The 21,731-nt window shown below is 40.7% G+C and overlaps 1 protein-coding gene across 1 annotated transcript in view; it reads left to right on the top strand.

The window, feature by feature from the left end:
• The window catches only part of cfap157 (cilia and flagella associated protein 157), a 29,405-nt gene extending 9,699 nt beyond the window's left edge, over positions 1-19,706 (top strand). The window contains exons 2-9 of the mRNA XM_073052799.1: positions 842-1,113; positions 3,565-3,718; positions 5,014-5,281; positions 6,599-6,729; positions 7,942-8,092; positions 15,386-15,600; positions 17,691-17,898; positions 19,361-19,706. Coding sequence (XP_072908900.1) covers positions 842-1,113; positions 3,565-3,718; positions 5,014-5,281; positions 6,599-6,729; positions 7,942-8,092; positions 15,386-15,600; positions 17,691-17,898; positions 19,361-19,459 — 1,498 coding nt within the window. The 3' untranslated portion in view covers positions 19,460-19,706. The remainder of the gene's footprint in view (positions 1-841; positions 1,114-3,564; positions 3,719-5,013; positions 5,282-6,598; positions 6,730-7,941; positions 8,093-15,385; positions 15,601-17,690; positions 17,899-19,360) is intronic.
• Positions 19,707-21,731: the final 2,025 nt, after the last annotated feature.

Below are 21,731 nucleotides of genomic sequence, written 5' to 3'. Positions count from 1 at the left end.
GCTGTAAATTTGAAATGTAATCAGAAAATGCTCCACAGGTAAGGCAGTGTTGGTTGTTCCCTGCAGATGCTGCCAGTTATCAAAGATTATAGGATGTTTAGATATCAGTACATTTGAGGAATCCAGTGTAAATGACAGATTTGCTGAGGGATGCTTAAGAAATGCATTTTGAGACTGCATTTTGATCTTGTGAATGTACTAACAGTACCTTTTGATGTTTTCATTTGATGGTCTGTAAACTTAGGGCCTGCTACAACAAGCAGTTTGCTAGAAGCTTTTTAACAGTAGGTACTCATGGACTTTAAAAAGAAGCTGCTAGCTGTTAACGAATAAAGACTTTATTCTGATGACAAACCTTGCTGAGCTAACAGGTTTAAGTTGATTGCCTTTAAATGACTGCAGGCCATTGTGACCCAAAAAATATTTTAATCAGTTTCTGTTCTGTGCAACGCCACACTGTGTCTTAGTCTGAACACTGCAATTTGTGAGTGTTGAGTGGAAACCAGACTTGGGTGTAGTGTTCACTAATATTAATACTTAGTCTTATGTCTGAAGCTTATTATTAGCCTGGAAGACCAGTAGGTGTTGATTAGCACCAATGGAACTGTACCCTTGTGCGAATTTGTAAATCAGAGAATTTCTTGTAAAACAGAGCTTGATTATGGTTCCGACACCACCTGTATTGTAGGACAAATGGTTCTGCTGTAATAATCACAATACTTTTGTGTACCAGAAAATTAAACTTTTTCAAATATTTATAAATAATAAAAGTTACTGAGAGTATATAATATGCATTCTTCCTATCTATTTCAATAACACACATTAACATGATACTGTTAAGGTACCAACGGAGACTGGATGAATTGGAAGTGACAAAGACTGATTCTGAAGCAAAGCACGAACAACTTAGCAAAGACTTGCAAGATGTTATTGCCTATCTGAAGAAGGGCCTGAATCAGAGAATTGATGAGATCACTGATCTGAATGACAAGGTAGATGATTTGATACAATCCAAGGAAACTGTGAAGGAGAGATACGAAGCTCAGTTATCACAGATGCGTCGAGAGTTTCAGGAAGCTAAGGATCAACTCACATCAGAGAACATGATTTTAGGTACAGAATATAAGAGGTTTTATTTTTATTAGGCAAAAACATTTTGTGGATGTTCTGATGAATAACCTTTAGTTGTGTTAATGTTTGAGAGCTGAAGTAGAGAATATTTTTGTCATTGCAGTTATTTTCAGAATTGCAATCTGAATGAAAAGCTCTTGCCCACCTTGTACCCTCTTGTAATTCTGTTTTTTTTGGTATTGTACTATGTAGTGCTAAATTAAGGGTATATTATTCCTAACCAAACTTGTTCCTTGCCTGGTTTCAATTTGTAGGACAAAGAAAATAACATTCACACTTTCAGCCTATGGAAAGGAATCAGCTGAGATTTCTCTTTCTGCTCACTGACTTGTAAAGAAATCAAAGTTCCCCACATTATATCATTGACCAATGATCTGACTTGGAATGAAGTCAGCATAAGGTGGATGGTGGCAGCCTTTTTTTTTCCAGGGTAGTGGAATCAAAAACTAGAGGCACAGATGGGGTGCTGGAAAAAGATTTGAAAGGGACCTGAGGGGAAACTTTTTCACACCAAGTGTGGTAAGTATATGGAAAACCTGCCAGAAGAAGTGGTTGAGGCAGGTACAATAATATCACTTTTATTTTACTTTATTGAGCTACAGTGCAGAATAGGCCTTTTGAGCCACGCTGCCCAGCAACCCCCATTTTAACCCTAGTCTAATCACGGGACAATTTACAATGACCAATTAATTTACCAACTTTAGACTGTGGGAGGAAACCGGAGCACCTGGAGGAAACTGATGTTGTCACAGGGAGAACGTACAAACTCCTTACAGACAACACCAGGCATTGAACCCACATTGCCTGTGCTGTGAAGTATTGTGCTAACCACTACACTACCATATCGCCCATGGATAGATGCATGCAAGAGCAAGACCTAGTAGGATATGGCCAATGCAGGCAATAGGGACTAGATGGGTGGGCACCATGGTTGGCATGGACTCAATGGGCCAAAGAGCCTGTAACTGTGCTGTATTGCTCTTACTGTTAACAATACCTTGGTCTCTTTTTGGCGTCACTAATATTTGCTCAAATTCTCTGTCTTTTTTTTCCCTCCCATGCTGGCTGACATTGCAGAAGATTATCTTTTCTCAACACTCATTGCCTTTCAAAACTCACATCATCACCAAACAATATAGATGTTTTATCTGGCTCATGTTATTGCACTATCGCTATCCTTTTTGCTCCCCAAAGTCTTTTGCTGTTTTAAATTTCTCCATCCATGCCTTTTATCATCTTCAGAGTTGACTATACCTTACTGTCCTTGCACAGTCTCTATATCTTTGTCTCCTTCTGCTCCCTGTAATACAACATTTAAAAAACCCTTCCATTCCTTCTCCCTAACTTTGGAGCCACATCCTGAAGTAGACATGCTCCCAGAGCTCCATATTCCTCTCTCTCCTGCCATTAAATAGTTCCTTTAAACTTGACCAGAATAATCTTCTCCCTAAGCCCATCATAGATCTTCCTGTTTAAACTGCTTCATTGCCTTGCATCCCTTAAGGCAGGGGTGTCAAACTCATTTTAGGTCATGGGCCAGATTGAGCAAAATGCAGCTTCATGCGGGCCGGAACAGTCGGACGCGTGCGAACGCAGCTTTCGTTGCCTCCGTTTTTTCAGCCTGCTCTCATGTGTCTCAGTCTCTGCTATAACTACAAAGTGTTTCACTTTACAAATTCCGTTTCTTATGAAGAAGACTGCCGAGCAAGACTGCCGAATTAACACTGAAAACCTGGTACCGGAATAAACTCAGCATTAGCCATATCATACGCCATAGGCGCTTCGATTACTGGGGCCAGCTTTAATAATAATTAGATATTATCTCGCGGGCCAAAGATAATTCCACCGCGGGCCGGATTTGGCCCGGGGGCCTTGAGTTTGACATATATGCCTTAAGGTGTACATTACTGACCATGTGCCTGAATAGGCCATGTGGCCCCTTGAGTTTGCTCTGCCATTCATTCAGCAAAGTCATGGTTGAGTTTGGTACCTCATTTCCTTTGCGTCTTTTTCCATTTCATGGTCACACATGTTCCTTGAGCTATTTGTGCACAAAAACTATCAATATAAGCATTGTATAGTGCCTAAGCATCCACAGCCTTACAAAATAGAGAATTTCATCCTCTTACAACTGCCTGCCTGGGTGGGCAACCTGTAACCCTTGACCTATCTCAAACGCTCCCTCGTTCCAAAGTCTCCAGCTGCACTATTCCTAACCAGCATGGCAGAGGAGAAATCTCCCCCAACATTTGGGCAAAGGCATGTAAACTAGTAACTTTTCTATAGGGAAGTTGTGTTTGTTTTTTTTAACCTATAAAACTCTTAGGATATTGAAAAAAGGACTTAAAGTAGTTTCCTAATTAATTTGTGATCGAAGTGCCGCTGAATTGGGTTGTAATGCGATTTTGAACAAAAATGCTGATTTTTTTACAGCTGGAAAGCTTGATGCTCTGGAGGAGTTTCGAGTTCAAAAGGATGAATTGATGGCAAAGTTTGCTGCACTTGAACAGCAGCTGAAACAACAGGAGGAAGACCACAGTGATATCATTTACAGCTTGGAGAGGAGGGCAGTGATTGATAAAGACAGGTAAAAGCTTTCATCTTGTAGCTAACAGGATGTCTCTGCAAGTTGCACAAGGTGGCGCAGTGTATTTGGGCACAAACAGAATGGTGACAGGCAGCTTATTGATTGTAGGCTATTGCAATTAGTTGGATACTGGTTGATTGTGCTTAGACACTTGTCATCAGGGACTAGGAGTGGAAACCTTAAGTAATACACGGTGAGCTGAAGCATATTGTAACACCTCATTACTTGGAAATGGGTAATAAATTATTGTGGTGGCAGGGTGATGTATGACATTTTTCTTACATATATTTTGCCCACCCAGTCTGAAAACATTTGCTGCTGTGACTGGTTGCCTGAAACATAAAATTTAAATTCCTATTTGAACAGTTTGATACAATTAAAACATAGTGTTTGTGCAATTCCTGGATATTCATTTTTTATTTCCTTGAGTTTTCCATTACTGCACTAAAACATTGGTCTGAAAATTGGATCATTGTCAAATCTGATCAATCTTGTGGATCCCCAGTACCTCCAAAACTGCTGGATTGATTGCTAAGGGTCTGAAGAAATTTGCCATTGCATTTTACAGACCTGAAAATTAAAACTGCATATTCTGTTTTTATTAAAAATTTCCAGAAAATACTGTGGAAAAAAACTCAGCCAGATATGCAGCAAATGGACGATGGATTACAGAACTGAAATGTTGACTCTTTCTCTTACCACAGAATGCTGCCTGACAAGATCATTTGCATCCATTAATTTCATGTTGCATGTGTAGATCCCTTTGCTATAACTAATCAAAGTCAGTATTTACCAAGTAGACTAAGCGAATTCTGTGTCTCCATGTGCATGATCAAAGTGTTTAATGTTAACTTTGGATGCATAGGCATTACAGAGGAACTCAGCTAAATAGTTTGATTTCAGGAAAGTGTGAACGTATACTCCTTGCCTGCCAATTCGAGCTGTATGTTTATCATTTTTGCATTACAAGCCAGTTTCAAGGCATGTAGCTCATTTAAAGTTTGTTTCCATAATGTCTCAGTAGTCCTATTTGCAGCAAAGTTTCAAATTTTTTGCCTGGGACCTGGCTGTAAAATATTTTATAGTACAAGAGGAAAAGATGGAGCAGGTATAGCAAAGCAATACAGTTAAAACTGATCCTTATCTATGCCCGATCTTCAAGTGTGCATCAATGAGTTACGTACTAGCCAGTGGGAGGGGGGTGAGAATATGCTTGTTTTTATTTCTATCCTCACTAAAATGATTCTTATCAGATGTACAGAAAGCAGGTTGTCTGCATGTCATTATTACTTTAGGTTAAAGAAGGAGATGATGACACGGGTCAATACTGTGGCTGCAGAGTTCCGTCGCATTTCAAAGAAGCAAGTGGCAGAAACGACAAAAAGAGCCATACGTGAGAATGTATCCATCAGCAACCAGCTGGGAAAGATGTCAGAAAAAAGCATGAAAATAATCAAAGAAAATGATGAACTTAAAGTGGAAGCAATGAAGCAGTGGAGGAACATTAATATTTTAGAGGAAAGCCAGAAGGAGCTGGTCAGAAAGAATCTCAGCAACTTGAAGGTTTGTGTTTTTTTAAAAAAAATCTGGGAGGAGATACTTTTAGTGAATGCAGTGTGGGAAGGATTTCTTTGTAATAACATTTTGTGTTTATATAGCACTTCTTGTGGAAACTATTGAAGTTTTGTGAAGCTGGCCAGAAGATGTAAACAAGTGTGAGCAGAAGCAGGTCATGATGGGTGTCTTTACGGGTGTTTCATTTAGAAGAGAAATTGTAGAATCCTGCAGCAAGACAGGCTTATCGTGATTTAAAAGCAATCCAGTTATTCCACTCCACCCTTCATAAAACTGAAACGTTCTCTCCTTATTCAATTTTACAATCTTGGCAATCAGAAACCTTGTTTATGGTAGCTGCATGATTATATTACTAGTTTAGTCAGAGTTTGACATGATCTTGAGAAATTAGTTCAAATCCCATGATAGTAGCTGGTAATTTATATAAATGAATAAAGACATTCTGGATTGTTGTCTTTAAAAAAAATGGAGAAGAAATCTGCCAAGCTGTAATGACCTGTACAAGCTGTAATGAGCTGTATGTGGTGGACTCCTAGCTGATCTCTGAAACAGCTTAGCGGAGAACAAAGGGCAACCATCATCCCAGTGCCCAAGAAGAGCAGGGTGAGCTGTCTCAGCGACTATTGTCCAATGGCTCTCTTATCTACTGTGACCTAAGCAAGGGTTGGACCTGCTGTAATTTGCCTATTGCCACAATAGGTCTGCAGCGGATATAAACTCACTTGGCCTTGGATCACCGGGGCACAATAGTAATATTTTTGTCAGGCTGCTGTTTATTAAAGTATAGCTCTGTATCCAACACAATCATTGCCCTCAATTTTAATCAAAATGCTCTAAAACCAGAGCCTCTGTACTTCCCTCTACAACTTTCTCACCGGGAGACCACAGTCTGTTCAGATCAGAAATAACATCTCCTCTTTGCTGACAACGAACACTGGCACACCTCCAGGATGCCTGCTTTACCATTGCTCCACTCTGCTCTACACCTACGACTGTGTGGCAAGGCACAGCTCAAATGCCATCTATAAGTTTGTTGACAACACAACTATTGTTGGCAGAATTTCAGATGGTGACAAGGAGGCATACAGGAGGGAGATAGATCACCTGGTTGCGTGGTGTTGCATCAACAACTTTGCAATCAACGTCAGTAAGACCAAAGCAATATACCTAGGAAGATACTTTCTACCTTTATTCTGGATGGTTGAGGTCATGAAAATGTCTACTTCTCTTATGTTAACATTGGTCTAATCATGAAAAGAGTTTTTCTCCATGCCTAACCAGAATATATTACAAATTGAATTTCAGGTTATTCAAATGCTGACTGAAAAATGCAAACAGCAGCAGAAGTCTCTGGAAGGGTGCATGCAGAGAGAGAAGGTGGCTCAACAATTTGAGTTGACAATAAAAGATCTTGAGGCTCAGAATAAATCTCTAAGGTACATGGCTTTCTGGTAATTAAACATCAAGAGATTTTATAGAGGTGAACTTCATTATGAGTTTAACATGTTTGATTTACCTGCTTCCTTAAGTTTTAATTCAAGTTACTCCCAAAAATCCCTTCCTCAAGCAAGATTTCTCCCTCCAATAGTGAGTCATTATTTAATATACAGATAACAAACAGGAATTAAACAAAAGGCAGAATCATTGAGGAAATTCATATTTGACACTAAACACGAAATCATAGATAAAATGGTGGTTTCCTCTAGTCATTCATTCTTTGGGAACCTCTCGCATTAAACCCAGAGGTCAAATGGTTTAACACCATAACAAAATGAAGAATATTTTCATCGGTTAAGAAACCTATCTGTCCTTCCTAAATGTTTTCCAATGTTCTTTTGCTTTTATTTCAGAAGTCGCGGTGGGAGATGTTGACTCCCATGTCTTGGAGTTTGGTGATGAGTTTGCTTGGAACTATAGTATTGAGGGCAAAGCTATTGTCAATAAACAGTAGTCTAATGTATATTGGCTTTACTGGTCAGATGCCCTAGAGATGAGTGTAGGGCCAGGGAGATGTCAGTGGGAATGTTGCAATGAACAAAAATGCATATGTAATTCATTGCACAGCATTATTTATATTCATTTATTTATTGAGCTACAGCATTGAATAGGCCCTTCTGGCCCTTCGAGCCTCACCATCCAGCAACCCCCCAATTTTAACCCTAGCCTAATCACATGACAATTTACAATGACCAATTACCCTACCAACCAGAAAGTCTTTGGACTGTGGGAGGAAACTAGAGCACCTGGAGGAAACACTTGTGGTCTGAGGGAAGAGGTACAAGCTCCTTATAGGCAGCAGCGGGAATTGAACCCAGGTTGTTGGTACTGAAAAGTGTTACGCTACCCACTGTGCTGCCCCAGTATTCCTCTGTGGCTGCTTTGAGGTCTATAACATAAGCTGGCATTTCAGTAGCGAGGTCTTAAATTTGGTCATTAGTTTCTGTACATTTCGAGGACCAATCTGATCAACCTAAGGGTTATCTTAATGCAACCCTAATGCGAGTTAAACTTTAATACATGAAGGGGGATTATCATGTAGTATTTGAGGTAGTTTTAGTCTTACTAACTGCAGGACATTGGAGTAACTGAAACTTGATATTGAGCAACTTCCTTCAAGAAGCTGGTGATCTCCATCATGTGCTCTTCAGGAATGAAGTCACATCTCTTAAGAAGGAGCTGGAGACAAAGCAATCTCAACTAGAGAATCAGAAGACATCCATGGAAAATCAAGAAAAGCGCACAAAACAGATGGAGAAAGTCCTCTCTGATGCTGCCTATGCTTTGAAGGATGCTCTACTGGTGAGAAATCTGCTTCTATTCCAAAGACCTGTTCCTGTGCAGTACTGTTTCTAACCTTATTAACAAATGCATGGCATTTTTTTTGTTTGAAAGCTGGTGGTTTTTTTCTGCCTTTACCCCTTTTAGGATATTTGGTTTCATTCAGTCATGCAGTCATTTATACTCCTATGGTTTGTCTTTATCTCAGGCTTTTGATTTTGGTGGTATGGCATAGAATTGTGGGAATATTGTATTTAATCCATTTAATTACCTTTGATCAAAATACTATTTTTAAAAGATGTGGCATCCTTTACCTGTGATAGATTTAGGAGAAAGAATGATGCTTATTGATTTCTGCTTAAGTATATATGGATGTCCAAGGAAGATATGTTTGTTCTTGGCAATTCAGCACCCATGAACAAATAGCCTGCTAACATTTGTAGATCATGGAGTTGCTTGGTTTTAGCTGTCCGTGACCTTAGAACTGAATAATTAAGTGCTTGCTGAAAAATGTACCTTTAATTAAGTTGCTCTTCCTTTGGAATTAAATCAGGAATCTCTTCAATTCAAATACTTCCTCGGATTAGTTTAAATGAGAACCATATGTAATTTTGTATCTTATTAAGAAGAAATAACTTGAGATTAAAGGCTGGAACAGCTGGAGCTAGCTTATTGTTCCTTGCAAACTTGCACAAGCTGTACAAAGTAATATAACTGTTTATTTTATGCACTCATTGTCAATGTAGTTGTTTGCACTGTGCATAATTTGAGTTCAACCCCCAACCCACACCAGCCTTTCAAGCTTGTTTTGGTGTACTGAAGAAACATTGTGGTTTCCTGATTTTTGAGATTGGCTGTTTCCACATCTGTTTCTAGAATTTTGTGTCAACTGGAACCAGAGTCCATACTTTGCAGTAATATGAAATGGGTTGCAGCTGTTTGGAAGAGACCCATTTCCGTCCTTGGATTCTGTTTTTAAATCCCTTTAGGAGACTGAAGAAGAGAGGCCAACATTTGGTTGGTCTATAATTTGCCCCACCCTCACTGCCCCACATCCATCCCAATAAAGAGGCATTTAACTTACTATCCTTTGTTTGTTTGTTTTTGAAAATAACCATCTGTCACATAATTGAGAACTATTTTCTGAAGTGCAGTTTAGACTCAAAATGCTCAATTTTTGGAATGGCAGGCAAACTCTCTTAATATTAATGATGAATTCTATTTTTATTATGAGTTGAAATAAGCTTATTTTTTTAAACCAGAGATTTGTGCAAATCTGATCTTTTGTGGCAATATGTTGTCAATCTAGTACAATGGTTATACTAGATGAGGATTGGTCCTAAGAGGATGTTGTTTGTTTAGGTTTTTCAATTAAAATCTGATGTTCACGTTTATTATTGCCATGTGCAGTGAAGTACAGTAAAGTTTGTCTTGGATAACTGTTCATACAGATCAAATAATGGTGGTGGAAGTGCTGCTGCCTATCCTTACTGACTTTTGGTCTGTTGGTCAGGAACTCAAGGATCCATTAGGAGAGGAAGACGTTCAGTACCAGCTCTTGCAGTTTGCTGATGAGTTTGCTTGGAACTATAACATTAAAGGTGAAGCTGTCATCAATAAAAAAGTCTGATGTTTATAGGCTTTAGTATCTAGATGCTTCAGAGATGATTGTTGGGCTGAGGAGATGACATCTGCATAGGCCTGCTTTGGGCGGTAGGTGAATTGTAGAGGGTTGAGGTTGCCTGGGAGGCTGGACAATGCATGTCATGATCAGCCTCTTGAAGTACTTCATGGTGGTGGATGCCAGAACCACTGGAGGGTTGCCACTAGGCACATTATATCGTTTTTCTTAGGTATCAGGATGATAGAGATCTTCTTAAAGCAAAGACCTGTTAAAAATGTCTGCAAACACCCCTAACAGTTAATCTGCACAGGATTTATGGACAGAACTGGGGACACCATCTGGACCATGGGTTCACTCTTCAGAAGACTGATCTTGCATCTATAATGGTGACTGTGAGTTCAGGTAGATTGGAGGGTGTCAGGACATACCCAACCCCTTTCATTCAAAAAGTACATAGAATGTGTTAATCTCATCAGGAAGGGGAATGCTGGAGTCTCTCTTCATTTTGTAGCCCATCATAGTATGTAAGCTCTGCTATCAACTGTTAAGCAAATGTAAGCAACTGTTCGCTGCTATCCCAATAATAAGCCCTGGATCACTAGTCACATCAAAGGCCTCCTAAACCAGAAGAAGAGGGCCTTTAAAGATGGTGATCGGTTGGAGCTTAAAAGAGTTCAGAAGGAACTCAGAGTACAGATAAGGGGGGCAAAGGAGCAGTATAGGAGGAAGCTAGAACAAAAGCTGCAGAAAAAAAGCATGAAGGAGGTGTGGGATGGGATGAAGATCATCACCGGATGCGGTGCAAAGCGGGGGGCGAACATAAGTGGAGATGTGGAGAAAGCGAACCAGCTGAACAACTTCTTCAACAGGTTCGACAGCTCAATCTCATCCTCACCGCAGAAATCCATACCAGGCTTACTTCCCTCACAGGAAAATAGCCACTCACAGGAGACCTTGCCCATGCCCAGGATTACGGCTGCACAGGTGGAAGGTCAACTGAGGAAGATCTGTACCAGCAAGGCGGCTGGACCGGATGGAGTTTCCCCATGATTACTGAGGGCCTGTGCGACTGAGCTGGGAGAACCACTACAGCGCATCTTCAACATGAGCCTGGAGCAGAGAAGAGTACCCAGACAGTGGAAAACAACCTGTATTGTCCCGGTACCGAAGAAACCACAACCAAAGGAGTTGAATGACTTCAGACCTGTTGCCTTGACGTCGCACGTGATGAAGACCATGGAGCGGCTGATAATACAGAATCTGAGGCCACAAACCAGGCACGCCCAGGATCCTCTTCAGTTTGCGTATAAGGAGAAGGTGGGAGTGGAGGATGCTATCATGTATTTGCTGCACAAATCACTCTCTCACCTAGATGGGGTCAGTTGTGCTGTGAGGATTACATTCCTTGACTTCTCTAGTGCCTTTAACACCATCCAGCCCAAGATCTTAAGGCACAAACTAACGGAGATGGGAGTAGACTCTCACATGGTGGATTGGATAGTGGACTACTTGACAGATAGACCTCAGTATGTGCGGTTGGGAGACTGTAGGTCTGACACGGTGGTCAGCAGCACAGGAGCGCCGCAGGGAACCGTACTCTCTCCGGTCCTGTTCACCCTGTACACATCAGACTTCCAATATAACTCGGAGTCCTGCCATGTGCAGAAGTTCGCTGATGACACGGCCATAGTGGGGTGTGTCAGGAATGGACAGGAGGAGGAGTATAGGAAACTGATACAGGACTTTGTGATATGGTGCAACTCAAACTACCTGCGTCTCAATATCACCAAGACCAAGGAGATGGTGGTGGACTTTAGGAGATCTAGGCCTCATATGGAGCCAGTGATCATTAATGGAGAATGTGTGGAGCAGGTTAAGACCTACAAGTATCTGGGAGTACAGTTAGACGAGAAGCTAGACTGGACTGCCAACACAGATGCCTTGTGCAGGAAGGCACAGAGTTGACTGTACTTCCTTAGAAGGTTGGCGTCATTCAATGTCTGTAGTGAGATGCTGAAGATGTTCTATAGGTCAGTTGTGGAGAGCGCCCTCTTCTTTGTGGTGGCGTGTTGGGGAGGAAGCATTAAGAAGAGGGACGCCTCACGTCTTAATAAGCTGGTAAGGAAGGCGGGCTCTGTCGTGGGCAAAGTACTGGAGAGTTTAACATCGGTAGCTGAGCGAAGGGCGCTGAGTAGGCTACGGTCAATTATGGAAAACTCTGAACATCCTTTACATAGCACCATCCAGAGACAGAGAAGCAGTTTCAGCGACAGGTTACTATCGATGCAATGCTCCTCAGACAGGATGAAGAGGTCAATACTCCCCAATGCCATTAGGCTGTACAATTCAACAGCCAGGACTTAAGAACTTTTTAAAAGCTATTATTAATCCTTTTTGAGATAGTGATTTAGATGCATATCATATTTTTTTACTGAGTTAAGTATTGTATGTAATTAGTTTTGCTACAATAAGTGTATGGGACATTGGAAAAAAAAGTTGAATTTCCCCATGGGGATGAATAAAGTATCTATCTATCTATCTATCTATCTATCTATCTATCTATCTACAACTTATGGCAGATCTGGGACTCTACTCTGGAGTGGTATCGATCCTTGGTATCTCTGATAGCTTTATGGAGGTGGTATTTTGATTTCTTGTAAAGGTCAGAGTCACCTGATTTGAATGCTGCAGTCCCTGATTTCAGTATGGAGTAAATCTCCCAGTTCATCCATAGTTTGTGGTTTAAGGTTGTTAAACCAGATTGCTTGTCTGCTGTACACAGTCCTCAACCTACTTGCTGATAAAGTCCATGATAGTGGTGACATATTTGATGTTCCAAACAAACTCAACTTGGGCTGGCTGACTCCTTATCAGATGACGAGGGCCATTGGTGGCACTGTTTATCTGACCCATTAGTATATGGTTTGGCTTTTTTTAAGGCACTTTGCAAAAAAATTTTTCTGAACTCTCCTTCAATTCATGGACAACATTGTAGTTTTCATAGAAAACACAGAAAAGCATAGAAAACACTTACAGCACAATACAGGCCCTTTGGTCCACAAAGTTGTGCCGAACATGTCCCTATCTTAGAAATTACTAGGGTTACCCATAGCCCTCTATTTTTCTAAGCTCCATGTATCTATCCAAAAGTCTCTTAAAAGACCTTTTCATATCCGCCTCCACCACCGTTGCCAGCAGCCCATTCCACACAGTTACCACTCGCTGCATTAAAAAAAACTTAGCCCTGACATTTCCTCTGTACCTACTCCCAAGCACCTTAAACCTGTGCACTCTTGTGGCAGCCATTTCAGCCCTGGGAAAAAGCTTTTGACTATCCACATGATCAATGCCTCTCATCATCTTATACACCTCTATCAGGTTACCTCTCATCCTCCGTCGCTCCAAGGAGAGAAGGCCGAGTTCACTCAACCTGTATTCATAAGGCATGCTCCCCAATCCAGGCAACATCCTTGTAAATCTCCTCTGCACCCTTTCTATGGTTACCACATTTTTCCTGTAGTGAGGCGACCAGACCTGAGCACAGTACCCCAAGTGGGGTCTGACCAGGGTACTATATATCTGCAACATTACCTCTCAGCTCCTAAATTCAATTCCACGATTGATGAAGGCCAATGCACCATATGCCTTCTTAACACTGAGTCAACCTGCGCAGCTACTTTGAGCGTCCTATGGACCCGGACCCCAAGATCCCTCTGATCCTCCACACTGCCAAGAGTCTTATCATTAATACTACATTCTGCCATCATATTTAACCTACCAAAATAAACCACTTCACACTTATCTGGGTTGAACTCCATCTGCCACTTCTCAGCCCAGTTTTGCATCCTATCAATGTCCCGCTGTAACCTCTGACAGCCATCCACACTATCCACTTTTCAGCTCACTACATTCCAAGCAGGTTGAATAACCAAACATTTCTGCATAATGAATTTTGTCTGAGCATTTTTGTTCACTCAATTAACTGCTGATGTCCCTCTAGCTTATGCCTTGATTAAATAAAACCAATATTCCTCCTAAATTGGTGATATCTACAAACTTGGGTGAGCAAGTCTCTGTTCCTTCTTTCTCATCATCAAAGCATGTAACTTGGTAAAATACAGCAAGGCCCAAATGCAGATCTGTGGGAATGTGAGATGTTCTTAAAGTTGCCAGCTTCTAATCCACCTCTGTTCCTAAGTGGGTCTTGCAGAATTGTGAGGCTTTCATCTGAACATAACAAACTGTGGCTTAGGTTATCCTTGACTGCCTTTTGCATGCTACCTTTCGCTGTGTAACATTCAGTGTAATTATGTGTTAACAGCTTTGCCATATTATGTTCTCCCTTCTTGTGTTTTGGTAATGCTTGATGATGTTCCCATCTTGCCTTGCTACACTTAATTATTGAATTATGTTTGGTCCCCTTGTGAGGGACATGGGTTTCATTAGGTTTCAGATCACTCTGGAATATATTCTTAGACTGAGACTATTGGCCCATACAGATGCCAAATTTGAGTAACCAGATGTATTTTAAATCTGCCTCATTCAGCATGGTATTGATATCTTAAATTTTGATGGAGGTTTTGAAGTTGGAGCTCCATCTGTTTGACCACATTGGCAATAGACAAATTAATGAAGATTAGTTCAAGTGTGTTTATTCCTTCTATTGATCTACACATCACATGATAAAGACCCAGGGCAACTGTTATGTCCCTTTGTACTTGACCAGCCTGGTCAGTGTTCTGCTGGAGAGAGAAATTGAAATCACTTATCCAGAGTACATTCTTTGTTATTTTAACAGTGTAATCATAAATTAATCTCCTAAATTTATACAATTTCCATCACTTATTTCAAATGTAAGCTTAGAGTTGGCGATGTTTAATAGCTATAACTGGAACAGCCTATTTTATTTTACCAATTAATCCTATCCACCAACTTCACTTACTCAATGATACCAAAATTTTGTTCTTAAAAAGTTAGTTCACAGCATTGTTGCTGGTAATAATTAGCTAAGGGTTTAACTGGTGTCTTTAATATTCTTATTATGGTATAAACTGCAAGTTTCTTGGATGGAATTTTGAAACACCAGCAACTGGAAGGACATTCTTGCTATTGAGGGAGTGCAGCATAGGTTCACAAGGTTAATTCCCGGAATGGCGGGACTGTCATATGTTGAAAGATTGGAGCGACTGGGCTTGTATACACTGGAATTTAGAAGGATGAGAGGGGATCTGATTGAAGCATATAAGATTATTAAGGGCTTGGACATGCTGGAGGCAGGAAGCATGTTCCCGCTGATGGGTGAGTCCAGAACTAGAGGCCACAGTTTAAGAATAGGGGGTAGGCCGTTTAGAACAGAGATGTGGAAAAGCTTTTTCACCCAGAGAGTGGTGGATATGTGGAATGCTCTGCCCCAGAAGGCAGTGGAAGCCAAGTCTCTGGATGCATTCAAGAGAGAGTTAGATAGAGCTCTTATAGATAGCGGGGTCAAGGGATATGGGGAGAGGGCAGGAACAGGGTACTGATTGTGTATGATCAGCCATGATCACAGTGAATGGTGGTGCTGGCTAGAAGGCCCGAATGGCCTACTCCTGCACCTACTGTCTATTGTCTATTAACTGATGATTAAAAATTTTCAAGGATTGGGAATGTACATTTGAGTATAATCTGATTTTACTGGTCCTTTTCTCTAGGATAGCACAGAATGTGCAGATGAAAGCTCCCCTATCATCAGCGTAAACAAGACGGATTCTGAGATGACAGTGTATACTCATCGAAGTCTAATGATGCAGAAACTGCTGCTCTTACTGAACAATGCAGCTGTCCTGGGACTTGGGCCTTCACCAGAGGAATTTGTGAACAGTGAGCTGCAGATCATAGAATATCAACCAGGGAAAATAGCAGAAAGGTATGTGGGACCTAACATTTAAACCAGGATTAGCTAGATTTATTCTGCTAGGCTTTTCAAACTGCATTTGTTGTGTATTTTATTGTTCTTGCAGTGTATCCTCATTTTAAAGCTCCTTAATTCCCTCTCTTTGCTTCCTCGTCATGAAGCCTCCATGACTAGTAGCGTTCTGCAAGAATCTGTTTTGGACTCCTGCTCTTTGTGTTTATAAATGATTTAGATTAGGGAGTGAAAGGATGTGTTAGTAAGTTTGCAGATGACACAAAGGTTGGAGGTGTTGTGGGTAGTGTAAAAGGTTGTCATAGGTTACCATGGACCATTGATTGGATGCAGAGTTGGCTGGAGAAATGGCAGACAGAGTTCAATCTGGAAAAGTGTGAAGTGGTGCCCTTTGGAAGGTTGAATATAAAGGCGGAGCACAAGGTTAATGACAGGATTTTTAGCAGTGTGAGGGAACAGGGGGATCTTAGGGTTCATGCCCATAGGTCCTTCAAAGTTGACACTCAAGTTGATAAGATAGTTAAGCAGGTGTATGGTACGTTGGTCTTCATTAGTCAGGGAGTGAGTTCAGGAGCCTCGAGGAATTGTAGCTCTATAAAACGCTGGTAAAACCCTACTTTGAGTATTGTGTTCAATTCTGGTCTCCTCAGAATGTAGAAGCTTTAGAGAGTGCAGAGGAGATTTTCTGGGAGATTTTGCTTTGATGAGAGATCATGTCTTATGAAGAGAGATTGAGTGAGCTAGTGTTTTTCTTTTTGGAGCAAAGGAAGATGAGGCGATTTGATAAAGATGTGTATATATATGTGGCATAGGTTGGGTGATCAGCCAGTGCCTTTTCCCCCAGTACATTAGTGGCTAATATGGGAAGGCATATTTTTAAGGTGTTTGGAGGAAAGTATGGGGTGGGGGAGGGGGAAGAATGTCAGAGGTAGGTTTTCTGTACAGAGGTAGAAGTAGATCTGTCAGAGATTCTTAAGCTGAAAGAAAGCTATGTGGGAGGGAAGGGTTAGATTGATCTTGGAGTAAGGTTTAAAACGTTGGCACAACATCATGGGGCAAGGGCCTGTATTGCTTTATTGTTCTATGTCCTATACATGCATTTGATTTGGCTCTAATTGGTATTTTATACCTCATCTACATTTTACCTGAGATCAACTCATTTGGGATGAATGGGGATTAAATCTCGGGTAGTTCTGATCTCTGGGATTTTTCAAGTGAATTCTCAGCACGAGCACAAATCTCTATAACAGCACAAATCACTGCATGACATTATGTAAATCTTATAGAGTCTTGAGTAATTGCTATGCCTTTCATTATATTCCTTGGGTCCAAGTAATTCATTTTCTTTATAAGTTGAGCCCTTCTGGCTTAAAGAAAGTCTGGTTTATCTTGAGTTGCGTTGTGTGGGCTCAGCATGATCTCAAGTGCTTCTCTCCAAACAGACATCACTGTCACTCAGTTCACTGTACAGGACTGTCTGGAAAGCTTGACATTTGCACTCTGTCCAGTCAGGTTCCCCACTGTCTTTACTGCAAGCCAGTTATGATTGGGAAATCAGCGTGGCATAGGAATACAAGGAAAAGGAGCACCAGTAGGCCATTCAGTCCATTTCTGATCTTTCGGCCCCATTTTCTCCAATATTGATCTGACTAAAAAGCTACTGCCTATTCCCACAATAATGGCTTACTTTGCTGAGAATGGAAACACAATCATATGGGGTGCTGAGAGCTGGACTAACTTGTAATAACACTCATCCCAATTGGTACATTTAGAATTCAATCCTGCAATTCAACAGAATTTTTTTTTTGCCGCTTTATGATGGGTTTAGTGGAGCCATGGAATTTTCATAGAGTCACAAACAGTAATCTGGAATCAGAATTCCTACTGATTTTATCCTGTTGCCTTTAGTCATTATGCTCAAGGCCATTAGTTTTAAGTAATCTGGTTTTCATCCTTTGCATTAGGTCTGCACTCTATCATTCAGGGTTGGTATATTTAGATGGCAGTAATTCGCAAAGGACTATAGCAGTATAAATTGTAATTCTTGCCTTGACTACCTTTCCACCCTTAAAACCCCCTTTTCTTCACAGACACGGTTCTGCCTCTTCTGCCAAAGGTTCAGGCATGTTGTCCCACTATAAAGTAGGTGACCTGGGTCTGGTTCCACGACCAAAACAACAAATTACTCCCAACCTTGCTGACAAAGTGGGCCAGCTATCGAAAACAACACGTCTTTGTTTGCTCAGGCCATTTCCGAGACCGAGACCAACTCCAACCCAAATGAATTGTTTGCCCAAGGTAAGTTTCAGCTTGTTTTGGAAGGATGTAAAATGGAATTGAGGCTGCTGCAGGAAGAATAATCTTTCATTTCTAGGATACAGGTTCATTTCCAGAATGTGTCAGTGGAAGAGTGCCTCTGCAGTCTCGAATAAAATGACATTTTACAAATAAAGCTGGTGCTGCTCTTAATACAGTTGTCCAATCACTTTTACATGTGGAGATAGGGCCCAGAGTACTGGAAGAGTGCAACTGTTTACACGTTTTCAGAAAAGCAAAAAGAGGAACAAACACAAATTATGTAGAGGTCAACCTTTAATAATGGCTCAAAAATCTTCTATGTGAACTCAGGACAAAGTGAATTAACATTTAGAAACAGTGTGGGCTACAATTTAGGGGCAAGACTGATTTGTTAAAGTTAATTTTTAAATATAGAAACATAGAAAACCTACTGCCCAGTACAGACCCTTCGGCCCACAATGCTGTGCTGAACATGTACTTTAGAAATTATCTTAAAACAAATACCTTAAACAAATTTCATGAAATAAGAATTTTGAAGAAGAAAGTACAATTGGTGTGCAAATGTGAACAATGTGATCTTACAACAGGTGCTTGATAAGGTACAAAATACAATTTATTTGCATAATCAAATATTTGCCAGGATACAGAATTGGTTAGGAGACAGAAAACAGACTGAGCTATTTTATTCAAGTGAGAAGGAATGGAGGAAAAGAAAGAGATAACCACGTTAATGGGACTCTGACTGGAGGCCTATGTCTAGTGAGGTGACTAGTGGATAACACAAGATTGGGGGTGTAGCGGACAGTGAGAAAGGCTATCAAAGCCAACAGCATGATCTGGACTAGCTGGAAAAATGGCAGATGGAATTTAACGAAGACAAGCATGAGGTGATGCACTTTAGAAGGACAAACCAGGGTAGGACATGCATATTTTCTACTGGCATAAGGGTGGTAACCTGAGAAAGCATCAGCTTAACTATGACCAGGGGCCATTAAACCACCCAGCAGTAGGACCAGCTTCTGTTTACTTACCTCATCTGGACTCATTGTGGTCTTGCATGTTCTCAAAGTCTTTCTACAGAGACCTTCTCCAGTCCAATTTGGTAGCTGAGCTTTCTCATTCCTGGTATTTCTTTAACACCCTTTTCCTAGAGGATTAGAACCAGACTGACTGCAATGATGTTTTTGTGGCTTATTGATTGTTATATAATTTACTGTAATCTCTGTGCTTCTGTACTCAATGTCTTTGGAATACATTTGCATATTGATATGGTATCATTCCGCAGGAACAGTTAGCCAGGACCCTCAGCAGCTGGTTGTTATGCATCTGTTTCATTTAAGGTTAAATTCTTGTGTGTGTTATTAGTGTTCTACTATATGGGAACTGCACCTTTCATCAAAGTTCTAAATAAATAAATAACATTTTTAAAATGTTTTATTATCCTCTCACCTGTTATTTGCAGGATTTGGCCACTGAAGATCAAGGAGTACAGAACTCAATCCTGCCCAAAATCACTGCGGCATATTGCCTCCAGGACCAAGTTTGCAAACCAGCTACCTAGATCTTGCAGAGACTTAGTGGAAGTGGGAGGGGGGAGGCATTTATTTTGTAGTTAATTTTGGACTTTAAATATTCCATGCTTTGTAAGTAAACTTATTCTTTCCAGGCCAATGAATTTGGTTAAATATTTTGGGGGGAAAATTATTTTAAGAAAATAAATAATTGCTCTAGTCTTCATTGTGACAGTGACTTACAAGAGCTGATTTTTAAGTAAAATGCTCAAAGTGAAAGTAAAATTTATTATAGTACTTAGTGGCCATGTTATTAGCTAAAATTGCTTGTTAATGCAAAAATCTACTTGGACAATCATTTGACAGCAACTCAATACATAAAAACATGCAGACATGGACAAGAGGTTCAGTTGTTGTTCAGACCCAAACATCAGAATGGGGAAGAAATGTGATCTAAGTGACTGACTATGTGATGCACCATCAATAACTCTCGGGAGACGTGAGGCGAGAGATAGGCTTTAATTAACTGGAAGAGAGAGCACTATCAGCAGCAAGAGACCATCACACAACATCCTGGAGACTGAAGGAGGAGCAGTGCCTCCAATCGCCTTTATACAGGGGTCTGTGGGAGGAGCCACAGGAGCAGTCAGCAGGGGGGGCGTGTCCAGACAGGTATATGTAGTTCACCACACTATGGAATGTTGTTAGTGCCAGACAGGGTGGTTTGAGTATCTCAGAAACTGCAGACTTCCTGGATTTTCATGCATAACAGCCTCTAGAGTTTACAGACAATGATGCGAAAAACAAAAAAAAATCCAGTGAATGGCAGTTCTATGAGTGAAAATGCCTTGTTAATGAGAAGGGTCAGAGGAGAATAGTCAGACTGGTTCAAGCTGATAGGAAGGCGACAGTAATTCAAATAACCACGCATTACAGCGGTGGTGTACAGAACAAACAACATATTAAACCTTGATATGGATGGGCTTTAGCAACAGAGGGAGAACACACCAGGTTCCATTCCTGTGGCCACTTTATTAGATACACTCCTGTAACAAATAAAGTGGCCACTGAGTGTAAATGTTACCATATACCACCTTGACATTCATTCTCCTGCAGGCATTTACAGGAAATGCCAGTTATTCAGACTGTAACTTGCAAGGCAGTTCCGTGGACAACACTTTATTGTAATTGGCTTCAGTGAACAGTTCTAAAAGATTGCACAGAAATCTATTGGTATAACCAATATTAGTAGTAGTATAAATGGACAGCTTCCACAGATTAAGGCAGTTTTCTGTTATTAAACTCTACCTGCTTTGAAGGTGAGCAGGAAGCCAGATAAAATGGCTCATATGGTGATCTAATCCCATTGTCTCTATGAAGTTTTTGACCCTAAACTGAGGAAGTGGTGTAAATCTCCATCAGAAGCTAAAAGAACATATTTAAATATACACTGATGTCACAGACAAGACAAATTGGCAACGAGGGACCACAGCTACGAGCCCCAGAATTAGGTATGTTTTTTAATTTCATTTTTCTGTGGCTATGTGGAATGAGAGTATAAAATTGGGCTCCAGTAGTAAACTGTGGGCTCCCCTGGTTCTATGTAATCAGATGGGACAATAGCCAATAGATTGATTAGATGTCTTTTGTGGGTGGATCACATCTGTGCATTTTTTTTTTGGCATTTCCAAGCAGAGAGCAGACTTGTATATAGACTGGAACAGTTACAATTGAGGCTGGTTTAGGAGCTTGTCTTCAATGCCACCACTGGAATGTTGTTCAGTTAAAGGGAGACAAGAAGAGTAGATACAAAAAACAGTCTGGTTCACATGTCTGTAGATTTGTCAAACTGTCCCTTTTTCACCCACACAAAAAGGCCTATGTGGGTGTAGAGACATGAACTTGCTGCATCCCTCCATGCCATGACGTCTTTCAAAAAAGAATTGCCAAGGATGCTTGCCAAGTGATTGTGGCAATATAAAAAGGACTATTGACTGTGTCAGGAAAAAGATTACTGCTTGTTCCGAGAAACAGATATTCACTTGGTTCTTATTTCATTTATGCTGCCAGGGTTGGGGTGGGGGGGGGGGGGGGGTGGAGGAGTAGGGTACTTACTCGTTCAGAGCTAAGACAAATCAGTTGATTATTGTGGGTACACTTTCCATTTTCCACAACTCTGGTTCCTCTACCCAGGACTTTTCTGGCACACCCACACTGTGCTTCACCTTTTTAAAGCATGTATACGATATGCTTATATTTTGTGTGGTTGTATTTTACTGATGTGCTCACTATCTTGCATGCATATGGTCTAGGTCTTCGCCT

Source organism: Hemitrygon akajei, chromosome 7, assembly GCF_048418815.1.
Source record: "Hemitrygon akajei chromosome 7, sHemAka1.3, whole genome shotgun sequence".
Classification (NCBI taxonomy): Eukaryota; Metazoa; Chordata; class Chondrichthyes; order Myliobatiformes; family Dasyatidae; genus Hemitrygon; species Hemitrygon akajei.
The sequence above is the reverse complement of the archived record's forward strand: the minus strand, read 5'-3'. Positions and strand labels throughout refer to the sequence as shown.